Below are 14,921 nucleotides of genomic sequence, written 5' to 3' on the forward strand. Positions count from 1 at the left end.
AGAGCAACAATCCCATTTCTTCAAAAGTCACCCTCTAAATCTTTAATGCCTTGACTTTAAACCAGCGCTATGTGATACATAATTAAGCAAACGCTTTCCTGCAAACATCTCGCTTAACTTAAAACTGAAATATCCACCATAACACGAATGTCTTCTGCTTCATCCGCGCTTTCATGAAACCAAAACACGAGCAGGGAGGGGTTAACTGACAGAATTATGAATTATACACATGCAGGGCTGCATATTTCTGCACCCAGCACACCGATTTTCTGAGGTAAGATGAGAAATTCTAAATCACAGATCAAGACAGGACAGAGGGCGGACAGCTCTGAGATGATATCTGCAGCAGATACGGGAGAGTTCTGCAGAAATACAGCTCATTAGCATATGAAATATCATTCCAACAGCTGGGATAAGGCACAGACAGATAGCCCTTTACCGGTCTGTCAGAATTTCCACAAGCTGGTGCCAAAGGTGTATAACATGATTACATAGCGGAGAAACAGCATGTAAACAGACGGCAACGACGGCCGAGCCCCAACTTATAATAGCACCAAATCTCAATAAACAGACATTCTTCGCCTATTCTTCGATTGATCATGATTTTCTTTTTTGGAATCTAGCTTTGATTGTGTTTAGGAGAAAGGACTCCCCCCAATTCACACACACGGCCATCTACACAGAGGAATTATGGGTTGGGGCATAGCGTCACACTCAACCACCTTCAACGTTCTACACCAGGAATATTCATGGAATAAACACGGATGCTGATTCACACAAATGAAGAAAAACAAAAAGGAAAACAAGACTGAGCTTGCAGGACTGCAACTCATCGACTTCTGCTGTAAATCCACTAATAGGCACCCTCCCCCTCCCCCACGCAACACCAGCCCCACCAATAACTGGCATGTTCACGGCGTGCCTAAGCAGGTAGAAGATAGGAATGTCACGTGAGGAGTGAAATTAACGAGCGGTGTGGGAATGTATCCTTGGTATCCTTGGTAACCACGACCGGGCAATGATGGTAAATTCCATGAAATAAATTAAACTGTATTATAATATACACATTTTATATGGGCCACTGTTTATTCCTAGTTAGTGCCACATGGGGGGTCTATCCCAGCCGTCACTGAGAAGGAGGCAGGAATTATGTGCACAGGCCCCAAACCCAGAACCATCTGCCAACTAAACAATCACCAAATGTAACTGCTGTGATGGATTGGCGACCTGTCCGCGGTGTATCCACACATGCCCCGCAACAACTGGGATAGGCTCCAGCACCTTGAAATTCCACTCACAGACAGAGATACAATTCCGTGGTATGACAGCCACATTCTTTATGCCTGACCAACTGAGTCTGGATCACTACCGTGTGCCGTTCCTCCATATCTTGCCCCAATTCAGAGGAAGCCACTCTAAAATCACGTCACGCTCCTGCGTCAACACTTCGCTTGCAGCGACCTCACTCCCAAATCTTCACTAGGTGACGGCACACAAAAACGGATGTTTACTCCCTACCATGGCGCCTGGGAAGCTCCGTTGTTACGTGTTGTTTATGCCACTTATTTTGGTATTTCTGTCTCAGAAAGTGAGCATTTATCCCAAAAGAAGGGCCTCGACAGTGAGGGCACTGTTCAAGATCAGGAGTCCGGATGAAAGCCGTGAAGAGCACCTCCACTGCCAGCAGACCGTGTTCCTCACTCCCTGAAAAAGGAATGCAGCCTTTTGTTGGCCGGAGTTGCGCAGAGGATCCTTGAATACGCACCCGGTAGGGGGTGGTGGGACACTGAGGACAGTGTAGAGGACAGTCTCTTCAGAGCCAGATTGTCTCGCTCCTCCTGCGCATGCCGGAGACACTTCAGCTGCTCATACTGAGACCGGGGGGGAACCTTATTAGCGCCCCCGTGTGCGGCGTTAATTTAGTCTATCGGCTGTCCGGAGCGGTCCTGACCTTTGCTCCCTGGTTGTTAGGGACTGCCCGAAAAGTCGGGCACCATGGCAACACGGTAGAAAGATATATCGGTCAAATGGAACATCAAATAGAAGAAGAACAACAAATCTGATGCTGAAGACACATTTTGGTCATTTTCTGACCTAGACGCCTCTATTTTAAACCGCAGTCTTCACAATTTCCTGTGTTGGGGGCTCCTGTAAATATTTCACGAGCATTCCAAACACGGACTGGCTGTCCTCGGTGGAGACTAATAAATCCTCACCCACCCCCCACTCCAAACACACACATCAGCACTCAACTAATTTCATTTCTCTTTCATGGTCATCTTCTGACCAAAGCCAACCATGCATCATTAATAACCGCGCCAGGAGGAGCGGATGCATCCCTGCGTGTCCTTTTATGGCGCAGAAGTAGCGAGCGGCTCCACAAACGCTGCAGGGCAGACCAAGAGAACGGCTTTAGCCAACCACCTGATATCCTTTATCATCCTTCCCGGGATCCTTTGTCAATCTCCGTCTGTTTGTTTTTATTTGGGGGGTCTAGATGAGGGTGAGAGTTCGGGGCTCAGATGAAAACAGTTGAGTTCTTCTCAAACTCAACCCACTCCTTTAGAGATTGTCCATATGTCCCTGGCAGCTGTTGTCTTTGCAAACACACAGACTGCTAAATATGTTCACACATGCAGCAGTCTCAGATTATCTCCTTGAACAGCACCTAATCCACACGAATGCTCTCCCTCTCTCGGAGTCTTTAGGTATGCAAAGAATGATTGCTGCTCTTTTCTGAAAGGCATTTCCCTTAAGTTGATGAGAGATGCTAAAACATACTAACTGGCTGTGTGGTATAAGAAAAAATGATGTATTTGTCAGTAAAGTTTATTGAAATGCTATTTCGAGGTGGCCTTCTGCTGTTTACTACGAGTCCTCTGGAACTAGCTGCTACTGCTGGATAACAATGAGCCTCTCCGATGCTGACCAGAGCCAAGACACCAGCAGAATTTATGTTATTCATTCCCAATCCCACATTCTCCCACCCCAAACAGACTGTACTGCCCGGAGAATCTTTTCTTTATTTACCCCCTCGGTTACAGTTTGGTTTACTGTGCTGTCTCTCTGCAGCTGCAAACATGTTGATTTTACCCGCATAGCTACTTTATTTGCCAGCGGCCATGTGTCCTCACCCTTACCTGCCACCTTTAATGTTATTTTAGGCACAGATCTGCTCTGGTATGTACAGTATGCGTGACATCAACTGCTACATTTCCATCAAAATGCACTAGCTACTGTGCTACAGACACTAGCCAGTGCTCCTGACCTGTGTTACCGTATTAGTCAGTGTGCAGCTTCTTTTCAGCCCTGCTTTGACCAGATACCAAGCGGAGAAATGCGGCCAACAGGCTCCAAACCAGATGCTGTGGTTTCCGAGCAGCTTTATGTCTTTATCCCACTGCATGATAGCTGGCATGTGATGAAACATGCTGAACTGGCCGGGCCAAGGTGAGTGCAACACCTTAAACAGTAGAGTTTCACTGGGACGGTTTCCTGTCCATTTTCTAGCCCTTTGCTGTGAAAATGTCTGGATTTCAGCATCGGGACATTTTCTGTTTGCACAGAAAGACACACTTCCTAACGAGCACTCCCGAACACTGCGTTCACGCTCTGACATTTTGAATTTGTCATCGTTCCTCCTCTGCTAATAAACCAGCAAACGTCTCTCATTTGGTCCGATCCATCTTAGCTCTAGTCAATAAACAACCTGCAAAATAGAGCAGAAGAAGATGAAACTGTTTCCCGACAATAAACGTCGACGCAGACGCGTGGACAGATAGGCGGTGGCGTTTCTCTTTGATTTGTCTCTTTTTATCTGAAGAAATTGTCAACAGTTTGTTAATTCAGGCTGGAACGTTATGGATTGATGACTTTGTTTCGCAGTAGTGCCGATAACTCGAGTTTTCCAATCAGATTTTCGCTCTGCAAAGAAAACAACACAAAGATTCTGATTGCATCCCTGAATTGACGAACGGTACATCAAAATTCCCACCAAAACGCGTTCAAATTGAAATATTCAATCAAAAGTTTATGGACAAACGAGCATGGTAGTGAGTAGCGCTGTGTTGTTTCCCTCCAACCGTCCAAAACAAACACGGTTAATTTAATCAGGATGTGAGACACACAGCACGCCTGACTGAGCCCCTATCTGGACATTCTCCACAGCTTCAATTAAAAGCTGACCTGTTTCTCATGTAGCGGGCCTGCTGTACTGTAAATGAATTTATTGAAAGCGTGGCCCCGACCATCGCCGCGGGGGAGCCAGCTAGTGCGGCAATTACCACATTTCTGTCAGGTTGGGTCAATCGAAGCGGGCCGAGCCATGAATGGAAGTGGGTCCCCGTGTGGTCAGTTCATTTTGCCACAACCATGAAGGATTCCATCAGAGTTCATGGGAGGAATTCACCCAGGGAGACCAGTGTGATCATCGAGTGTGTGCAGATAAACCACCTCAACAGAAAAAGGGGAATTCTCATGTGGAGGACCTCAGTTTCCAGCACAAACATGACTGGAAAGAACCAACCCTGCAGTCTGATATCAGTTAAAGAGCAATTGAGTAACTCTGAATGAACGAGCAATATCAACAACCCTGAAAGGTCCAAATATAAAAAGCAGCTATACAAAAATGACAAATCGCGTAAACATTTTGTCTCATTAAAGTTTCAGTGCCATTCATGGATCCAACCTACCCATGAGGGGATGACGATGACGCGCTTCGTAACCCAAATGTTGCCCGGTTAAAGTCCAGCAAGGGTCATTTTCGGGGTTTAACTCGCACTTGTATACCTCCGCGACCACCTCCGCGCCCACCGCCTCCTCCTCGGGAGACAGCCAACGCGTGAGCGGCGCTGGGAGTCGCCAGCTGCGGCTGAGTCGGGGCTCCGCAAGGTCGTCTTGCTATTTTAGACGCGCTCGGGTCAAAGGACGAAGACGCCGCGCCTGGAATCGCTGCTGTCACGCACTAAAACTGGAACCACCCGGGGGGCTTTGCGTTAAACATTTGCGCGTGCAGGTGCGCGTGTGGCCCGTGGACGGCGCGAGAGCCGCGCCATTGCGTCGTCTACAGCCAAAAAAGGTCTTTTCTTTTTCTAAAGTCACCCCAACTTGTCAATAAAACCCTGAAATCATGAATATTTACACCTAAACGGCAGGTTGCAATTTTCTGGTACTTTAAATAACTATAATAGTGTATCTGTAAAGTGCGCGTGTTTCCGGTGTGACACGCCCACCCTCACCTGTAATAACTCAGGCAAACAAACAAACTGTTTTTCTTTACCTGTTGAAGCGCTCAGCTGAATAGTCCCTGCAGGAATGCGGATCTCGGGTAGCAGCATCGATTGACAACATTTTTGCACGTTCTTCTGTTTATATTGGCGTTCCCAAGTCAGAAGATTTCTCTTTGTATTGTAACTGTCGGGCAGCTTTGATTTCCATTACATGCGGCTTTGGTACATCTATTATGAAGTCTCACAGCTATTAAACACGTTTGTGCTCAGCCTTTTATCATGTTTTATACACAGTCAGTTTAAGCACAACATTTTTTTTTCATTCTAGTGACAGAATTGGAATTCGGTGTCCACAAGTCTGTAACTGTGGACATATTTCCTTTCTACAGCTACTGGTGACCTGCGTTGACCAGCAATAAAAACTCTCCAGTGTCAAATTGACCATGTCACGCTCCTCCACATACTGAGGTTACGTTCCAATTAGTGCTCATCATAAAAGAGAGCACCGCGCTCTGACCCATGACCTTCTCCTCGAGAGAGAGGCAGAGGGGGCACGGCTTCATCCTCGCATGTTTTCACCCGTTTTCATGTCATTCTCTGGCACTGACCTGTAAACCTGACACCGCGACGTGCTCCTGTGGCTCCCTGTACTTTACAGGGAATGAATCTGAAGATCTCTCTGACAGTTGGTTGTGAAAATCCTCAGATAGATAGATAGATGGATGGATGGATGGATGGATGGATGGATGGATGGATGGGTGGATGGATGGATGGATGGATGGATGGATGGATGGATGGATGGATGGATGGATGGATGGATGGATGGATCAGTTTAGCGAACAAACAACATGAAATTACTATTCAGACCATCTGTAATGGCGCCTGGAGTGTGATTCCCGTCTAATTTAGGGCAGGTTTTCCTGTGATTCAGCTGTATTTCACTGATGAATAAAACCAAAACAAAAAAAAACAGAGAATAGAACAAAACCAACAAAGCTGTAGATGTGTGAAACGACAGTGCAGTCTCCTGCAGGATAACGATGCCACCTAGTGACTCCTCCGTTGACCTGACACACAAGGGAACAGTCTGTGTGCAGCACAGTCGGAGGGCTTTTGATGGGATTTTACCAGATTTCAGTGTAGTTTGTATCGAGCACAACTGCAACACTTGTTCGTGACATTTTCTGAAGAGACAAATTAAGGAATCGATCTAAAAATGTGAGCTGGAGAGGTCAGTGTTATACGTGCAAGATACTAAAGAGATTCACTACAACTGAACTGAAAAGCCGAATTAACTGGGGAAAAAAACATCTTAATCGCAAGCAAACAGAGAGATCAGAGATGACATTTAGATAAAGTCTGCGTGGGAAATGAACATGATCAAATATACGTTTGTACTTTTAAATGAGCCCTCAGCTGGATGACCTCAGAGGCTTTTCTTGCCATCCACTGATCTGCAGGTAAGAGGTGTCACCTTCAGGAGAAGTGCGTCTGAATTCCTCCGGGCAGGAGTGAGGAAAGAACCTGCAACACCCCAGATGAAACCTGAAACTGTCATGAACTGTCAATAGTCCACCATGATGCCAGAGCACCTTTAATATGCAGTGTGTGTGTGTGTGTTCTCATACTTGCTACCTAATGAGGACCAAAGTCTAAATCCTACTAGCACAGAGAGGACATTTGTGGGAAGTGAGGATGTTCTGGCTGGTCCTCACATCCATAGACTGGTTTTAAGGTTAGAGGTTTATGGTTTTAACGTTAGTTGGGGTGGATAAGGTAAGGGTAGTGCCAGTGAAAGTCCTCACAAAGACACAAGAAGATAGAAGTACAAGAATGTGTGTGTGTGGGGGGTAGTATTTCAAAACCTGCCTCACTTTGTTTTCCTTTCAATTAGACACGGCCATCCAAGTCATTCCAACCTGTCTAATAGGTTCCAGATGAATGTTTCGTACATCGGCACCTCAGGAGATGTGGCATGGACACTTTCTGTGGCAGTGCATTATGGGCAATGTTGGGGTTGGGGACGACGCATCATCGTGTTTTCAGAACAAACACAAGCACATACATTGTTAATTTTAGTGTATACAACACAAACTAAATCATATTATATTGGCATGCAATTAAGTTAACAAGTACAGCTAGTATGGCACACTTTCAAAGAATAATTGGCATTTTAGTGACATTTCTAGGACGCAACCTGAAGGTGGTGTGACAGCCACGAGTAGCTGAATGATGAATATTCTTAAAAACAGATATAAATGAATTTTAATTAACCTTCTGAGTTTTTGCTTCCATCAGGAAAGCAACAAGACTTCACTGTTTGTTTTGTAAATCTACTTATGGTACGGAAACTTCATCAAATATATACAGTGTATTTATCTGTTTTTGGTAACTGAACTAATATTCTCCAACTTTTCTCGTGATTTCTCCCACACATGGAATAACTTTTTCACTTAAAGGAGCATTTCAGAGTATGTCTTAAAGTGCTAATTATGCAGAAGAGTGGGTGTTTCATATGTTATGCTTGATTGACACAATTTTGTGTTATAGATTTTCAGTCTCGGGTCCACTCGGCAGGTAGACCAGTAACAGGCGATCTATGCTAATCGAGATGTTTGTGTAATTCATGGCTCTAGAATCCCAAATGCTAAGCTGTGAGAAGGAAAACAGATGTGTTTAACTTCAGCAGCTGGGTAGTAATTATTCAGACCCACCCCTGTTCACCGCAGACAACATTAGGAAACATCCCACTTTCACACTATCTTTCTGTCATTTGTCACCAAAATAATGTGTGAGCTCACACTTGCAGAGCCACAGAGCTGGAACTCTTTGCCAGCTGTTTGGGGTTAATTGTGTTTTCGCGCTTGCTAAGATGTGCTGATGAGACTGTTTTGGTGTTTGTGAGTTGATGGAACCGTAGCATGTCATTTAAAAAAAAAACTAAGATGACAAAAAGAAAACAACTTTTAAAAAGCTTTTTACAGACAAAAGCTAATGTGCTAGCACCTTTAAATTGATGTTAAGTGATGAGAACAGATGGACCATTGACAAGAAAGAAGAGACTATTGAAAATCCTTAGGACTGTCAGTGTATGTAAATCCTGACTGCCTCGCGTCATGGAAGATCTTTTCATCGACCAGCAGCACCAGACACAGACCAGTGGACCAGCAGCAGTCATTCGTTCTATCGTGCTGTTTATCTTAAAAGTAAACGGCTTCTCACCTGCCTTATATAACGTCATGCATGAGGTAAACATTGAATTTGCATACAATTGGATCAGTTCACACTCTTTGGTTTAAGCCAATTAAAGTTGTGAATAGTGCACGTGTGTTTTTTCTGTAACGGCTGCCAGTTTTGCCTTTTACCCTCATCAGCTTATTTTGTGTTCAGTCGAAATCTCAAATGTGTTGTTATGTTGATTCATGCAGTTTCTATAGGAGGACAAAAGGAAATTTCATGCGTGCGAGGCTGTCATTGTATGCACAGAAACTTCCCTGATCGCAGCTCTCAGATAATCTGACAGCTGTGCTGAGGACTTCCCCTAATTTAATAAAGGCTTTTAGACTTCATAAAAAAGGAAACAAATTATAAATCCTAGAATGCAAAGAGCAACAGACAGAAAGTAGAACTCAAATCTCATGGAGCATCATTCCTCAACATTCAACACAGTCATGCCAGCGTAATGTCTGTGTTATGAAAGTCACATGATCTTTTGTCAGCAGTCCAAAAACATCAGGCGAAGAAGAGAAGACAAAATGGAGAGAGGAGAAAAGAACAGTTGGAAATAAACAGCTTCAGCAGCAGCAGAAGAAAAGTGATGATCTGGGGAGGCAGCATAATGAACACCTGAAGGACCACCTCTCGGAGGCCAAAAAGGTCGCCTGTGAAAGGGATGAGAGGGTAGATTCTCCAGCAACAGCAGAAAAACGTCTGGATCAATGTGTAAAACCAGATGAGACCTGGAGAGGCAGCTGCATGAGGTTTAAGAAGAACCGGAGAGGACAGACATACAGGTCAGCATGGAAGAGCTCAGCAGGAGGTCACTGAACCTACCAAAGTTCATATCAAAGCACCGGCCCTGTTGACGCAGTCAGAAGCATCCCTGAAAGAGGATAGGAGGGGGGTTGATCGGTCTGGAAAAAGATCTCTAGGAGAAATTGGTTACTGGTTAGAGAAACTGCTCTTTCCCACAGAGAAAAAGTTCAGGAAGAAGCTGACCAACCTCTGTGATTACTGGGAGGAAAAAGGCTAGCAGCAGATGCAGTGGCAGGAGGAGCTGGAGGGCATGCTCCAGGACAAAGAAATTCAGGAACCAGGAGGATCACCTTCATGCTGAAGTCAAGCAGCTTCAGGTGAGATGACGTTTGTTGAAAATACAAGAAAATCAACCTGGAGCAGGAAAAGAAGAAGATGAAACCGATGACCTAAACACATTCCAAAATAATGGTCTCCGTGCCCTTGAGCCTGAGTGCAGGACATGCTGGGGGTAGACAGAAGACCCCCGAGTGTTTCCTCTGAAGCAGAGGGGAAGAAGACGGATCGTTGTCTTATATGTGACAGGAGGACAAATCCTCTGCAAACATCGGCGATGCAAAACAAAAACCACCGCAGTGAAAACAACGTTGATGATAAATGAAGTGGATGTTTATTTGTTTATGTGTTTCACTGTGTAAATTTACATTATATATTCAGAGATTTTATGCTGAAATACACACAATGCATAAATATCAAGCTCTAACAGGAAACCTCTCCTTAAATAAAACACACTCATACACACTCACACACACACACCCCAAACCACACGCACACATCCTTGTATTTCTATCTTTCTGAAGACTCTTACATTATCCACATTATCCCTACCCTAACCCAAACCGTCCCCACTAACCCCCCAACCCCACATAAACCTTAAAACAGTCCTTTGATTTTAAAGGCAGCAGCCAAAATGTCCTGACTCCGAAAAATAGTCCTCACATTGCTAGTAAAATGATAGGTTTGGTACCCAGTATGTAGCAAATGCATGCACACACACACATACACACACACACACAGGCACACAATGTGTGTGCATGCAATCATACACACACAAACACACAAACAGACAGACACACACACCAGAAACAATAGAACGTTGGTGAAATACGTCATTAAATATTTACAAGTAATGAATATTCAGCTGGAGAGGCGTCTGTATCTCCTGCAACAACAGCTTTACGGCTAAAATATTTATAGTTGCACAGATACAGAAACCAGATTGACGCCGTTAACTCCTAGTTGATCGTAATTTTGCACAACACTAGACAGGTCAGTCTCCATGGATACGAATGGCTTCAGTATTTTCATGTATTTTTTTAGCCATGTATTTTCAAGTGATTCTCTGTAGACGAGCATGTCGCAGACCCCCAGTTTCTCCCCGTCAGCACAAGCTGACATCGCTCTTTAGTCTGAAGGGCGAAAAAAAACAAAACAAGGCAGCCGAGGAAGTTTGATCCGGTTATCTCTTCCTGTCTGGACGCTGGCAGGATTGTAAACCAAATTAGTGACAGAGAAAAATTGCGATTGGCATGAGAAGTGGTTTTGAGCCGCCACCTGCTCCAGCCTTAATGTTTAATGCTCTGCAGCGCGAGGCCAAAGGCGGTGAGTCCAATTCAATCAGCGCCGTGAATTTACAATTAAACGACCTTTATCAAGGTCCGTAAAGGTGTCAGGACATGTTGATGTATACCAAAAAAGAAGCAAAAAAATTAGTTGGCCATTGTAAGAAACTCTCTTGGGTCGATTTCAGGCATTGGTCGTGCAATCAGCTACAAGCTGGCCGCTGTTGTACACCACGGACGCTGCCGAGGAGTCTGTGAGCAGGGCACCACAGCTCAGGTGAAAGAGGCCTTTACCCCCCTCATGTTGCATTAAACTTTAAATCTCCCTGTTAAAAAAGAGCAATTCTTTAGTCTCTGTTGCTGTAAAGTCAACAATGGGCCAGGGTGCCACTTCAAAATGTCTCTCCCATCACCTTTCATTGTTTCACAAGTTGTCACCACGGCAACTGGTGATAGAATAGAATCAGAGTTCAGGGGGATCCTCTCCAACGCCAATAAAGAAAAACACACTTAACTGCACTGGACATTTGCTTAATGGCACTACAGAGAATAGCTCCTGAGTGACCATCCAGCTGAATAAACACCCCTGATGGTCTCAATTACTCCACCGAGATGCATTTTTGCCCATTGTGTTTAAATGTCATTCCAAGTGGTGCTCTGCAGCACACGTGACCTTTCCATCCAATGCGGCATTTGAGCGTTGATGACTGTTCAGCTTCTATGGCAAAAACCACCAGTTACCTTGATACAATAGTAGGAAAGTGTGAGAGATAATTATCCCAGCTTTGTGTCGTTGTTGCTGATAAAACCTCCCTGTGCTGCTCTCACTCGCCCACCCATCCTGGAACTGGGTGTCTGCAGCAGCGACTGTAAAACAATGACACTACAGTGCATCTGCTTACGAGAGCTTTGTGTATTCTGGTTCCACCATCAGCCACTAAATATATCAATCAGGAAGTTTACACGATAAAACTAATTATTGCCTCAATCCAATTGTAACTGGACTACTGAAATTTATGTAAATGCGTTAGTTTGACTAATATACTGACACACCGAAGTACATGTAAACCTGTTAGTCCGACTAATATTGGCGCGCTCCTTATCTGACTAACACAACCAGATAATGCGTTCGAAAATCGACTTCCTCTGGCGAGGATACGCCTTGCACGTGTCATGGTGAGGAAGACTTTAGCTTCACTAATATGCAAAATGCAAGAATACCAAAACTCTCTAGATGGAAGTGGGCGTGGCATCAGCAGTACAGCTGGATCAGGGGTGTCAAAAACCCGGGCCATGAGGACCACAACCCAACTGGGATTTATGACCTTCCAGGTAGGAAACTCTTTCTCCAAATTGCCTCGGTGGAAGCAATTTTCTGCCCAGCACGACAGGCTCCCGACACTCCTGATCTTGATGATAGCGCGCTCCTAATGGTAATGTGCAAGCTGTAGGACAATATCATGCTTTATAATTGCTATTTAATCAGCGACACTAGAATATTTAGGATTGTGTTATATCTGATTTATTACTAGACTTGATTCCAAAACATATGAATTTCCTATCATTATTATTAATAATAATATATTTTACTGACCTACAGGAGGATTTTTCTCACATCCTTTCCCTCATTAGCCCTTTATATCCATCCATCAGCTTCAGAGTAAACTCTTGGCTTTCAATGCTAATGGAGCTCCTCTGCTATGACACTGCCGTTCACAATAAAAGCTATGCTGGCCCATTACTCTTCTATACAAAGCCATTGAAAACTGTCTGGTTAATGAACTAAAGCAACCAGAAAAATGTTGGGGGGGAAAGGGGCTAAATGAGACAGCTAATACAAGACCAACATTGAGAAATCCAGATAGGGAGCGTCATTAGAGTTTACTAAAGCGAGCAGTGACTGGCTGTTTACAGCGCGGCAGACATGTAGGTGTCCGTCAAAATGTTATTCATGGCATAATAGGCTACGTTGCGTTTCTCTCCCGCTAATTAACAAATTGCTAAAACTACCTTTCGTTCCAAACCATTTTTTTAAATTCTCGTCTGTTTCCACCTGCACGTGTTCCCTTTTCACAGATCCTTCACTTCGCTGTCTTCAAATGCACAAATTATCGCCCACGCAGCTTGAATCATTTTTGTCAGGTGTGCAGACGAGAGAGGAGCGGCATTCTGCGATGAGGAAACATCATAATTAACATCTTAAATCCAACCCAATGCGTGTGGGTTTTTTTAAAGCCCCCCCTCTTACTTTGAGGGAAATTGCAGCGATTTGCCGCCTCTGTTAACTGACCTGCAGAGTGTGCAGTTTAAGCTGCAATGTTTTCCTCTGCAAAACTGGGTTAAGTGTGTGTGTGTGTGTGTGTGTGTGTGTGTGTGTGTGTGTGTGTGTGTGTGTGTGTGGTGTGTGTGTGTGTGTGGTGTGTGTGTGTGTGTGCAGACGGGGGTGTCCCTGCATTGTGCGATAAGCGCAGATCTTGCAAACACTTGCATTTTCTCTTTGTGCTCCTCTGGAATAAGACAAGCTGGCAATTCCCGAGAATTTGGACTGAGTCCTCTTAACCGTTGAGTTGAATAAATAAAACCACGACCTAATGACTGTTGCGGCTTAACACCAGCATTTGAGGTGCAATTCTTACCGCCACACACGCACGCACAGCAAAGAAAGTCATGTCATGTATTTTGGTATGGCTTTTTCTTTTTTTTTTTTGGTGGGGGGTTGCTATTAAAATGCTAAATCCATTGGCCTCGAGAGGTGAAGCAGAAAATCTTCCCATTGGAAACCTTGCACAACAAGCCTCTTGCAAGAAAGTGCATGAATAAATTACAGGCGTAATTAAAGGAAATGTCAAATGGACACAGTGTGGAGCATTAATAACGACACCCTGGTAAAACCTGGGCCTGAAAACCAGGATGATCAATGTGGCCTTAATGGGGTTCCTGGTAGACTGGTGATGTGCACGGTGGTGACACGGCTTAAGGTGGGAAAAGAGGGACTGACGTGACGATCGAGGCAGAGAAAAAGAGAATCTGGGGGGTCCTACCGCCAGGCACTTCAAACTCAGTCCTCGGGGGCCACGATCCTGCCAGGTTTTCTATCTCACTGAATGCATTTTCAGCCTGGTAGGACAGAAAACCCGGCAGGATCATGGCCCTCGAGGACTGAGTTTGACACATGTGGAGGCTGTAGTGAACTTGACTGGTATGTACCGGTAACGCTGTCCCTCCCTAGATACAGAGACACACCACAAAAGCCACATTCACACATTCTGAAGAGATTTCAACAACTCACTCGGAAGCTTTGAGTTTCCAGCTACTCTGAACTCAAGATATTGGTTTTCTGGTGCACGTTCTGTACCCAGGGTCCCGATGGTTCCCCCTGACCCCACATAATATTACTGACTGCCACCGCTCATAAATCTAAAAATAAAACAAAAAAAAGAGGAGAGGTGATATTATGAAATGCAGGGTGGGTGAAACAAACATGTGGAGGGGACAGAAATAGGAGTGAGATATCCACAACTGCGATTTAATTTCGGAGAGCAGGTAGACCCTGGTGGGTCTGTCCGGGCTGCATATAAATCAGCTGGTGATAAAACAGTGAGGAGTTACTGTTAGCAGCCTCAATGCTGGTTAAAAACATTGTGGCCTGAGTATAGATGTTAAAGAAACTATATGTAGGTTTGCAAAACCAGTCCTGCAGTCACATTCAGAACACTATAGAGCCTGATATACCCACTATATCTTTAATCTATTTATTCTCCTGGTATTTCATTTTTACCCTTTCTTTCTGTCTTCTCCTGGTTTGTTTCACTCCTTTTCTTTTAGCCTCCTTTTCTTTCTCATTAATTTTTAATCTTCTCTTGGTTTTTGTCTCCTCCTTTTCCTGCTTCTTTAGCGCCTCTTCTTTCCATTTCCTCATCTCTACCTGCTTTTTTCTTTCCTCCCCCCTCCAGTGTTTTCTACTCAGCTTCGTTTTTTCCATTTCAAGTGTCATGGTGCGGAATTGAAATCCCATACCTGCTGCATTTGGAATGTTTCCCAATTGTTGAAAAGCGAACCTGACTGGCAAAACCACAAAGAAAGAGAAAACAAAATC

General features: G+C 44.5%; 1 protein-coding gene across 12 annotated transcripts in view; it reads right to left on the reverse strand.

Annotated features, from left to right (window-relative positions):
• LOC130530010 (neural cell adhesion molecule L1-like protein) overlaps nucleotides 1–5,364 on the reverse strand; it is a 39,087-nt gene extending 33,723 nt beyond the window's left edge. For 10 of the 12 annotated variants that reach the window (XM_057040815.1, XM_057040814.1, XM_057040806.1 and 7 more), the window contains exon 1: nucleotides 5,279–5,364. In XM_057040815.1, the coding sequence (XP_056896795.1) occupies nucleotides 5,279–5,349 (71 nt within the window). In that variant the 5' untranslated portion in view covers nucleotides 5,350–5,364. Of the gene's footprint in view, nucleotides 1–4,691; nucleotides 4,915–5,278 lie in introns of those variants that run through there. The other 2 variants (XM_057040805.1, XM_057040807.1) reach the window with 2 other exon arrangements.
• Between the last annotated feature and the right edge of the window lie 9,557 nt (nucleotides 5,365–14,921).

Source organism: Takifugu flavidus, chromosome 8, assembly GCF_003711565.1.
Source record: "Takifugu flavidus isolate HTHZ2018 chromosome 8, ASM371156v2, whole genome shotgun sequence".
NCBI lineage: Eukaryota > Metazoa > Chordata > Actinopteri > Tetraodontiformes > Tetraodontidae > Takifugu > Takifugu flavidus.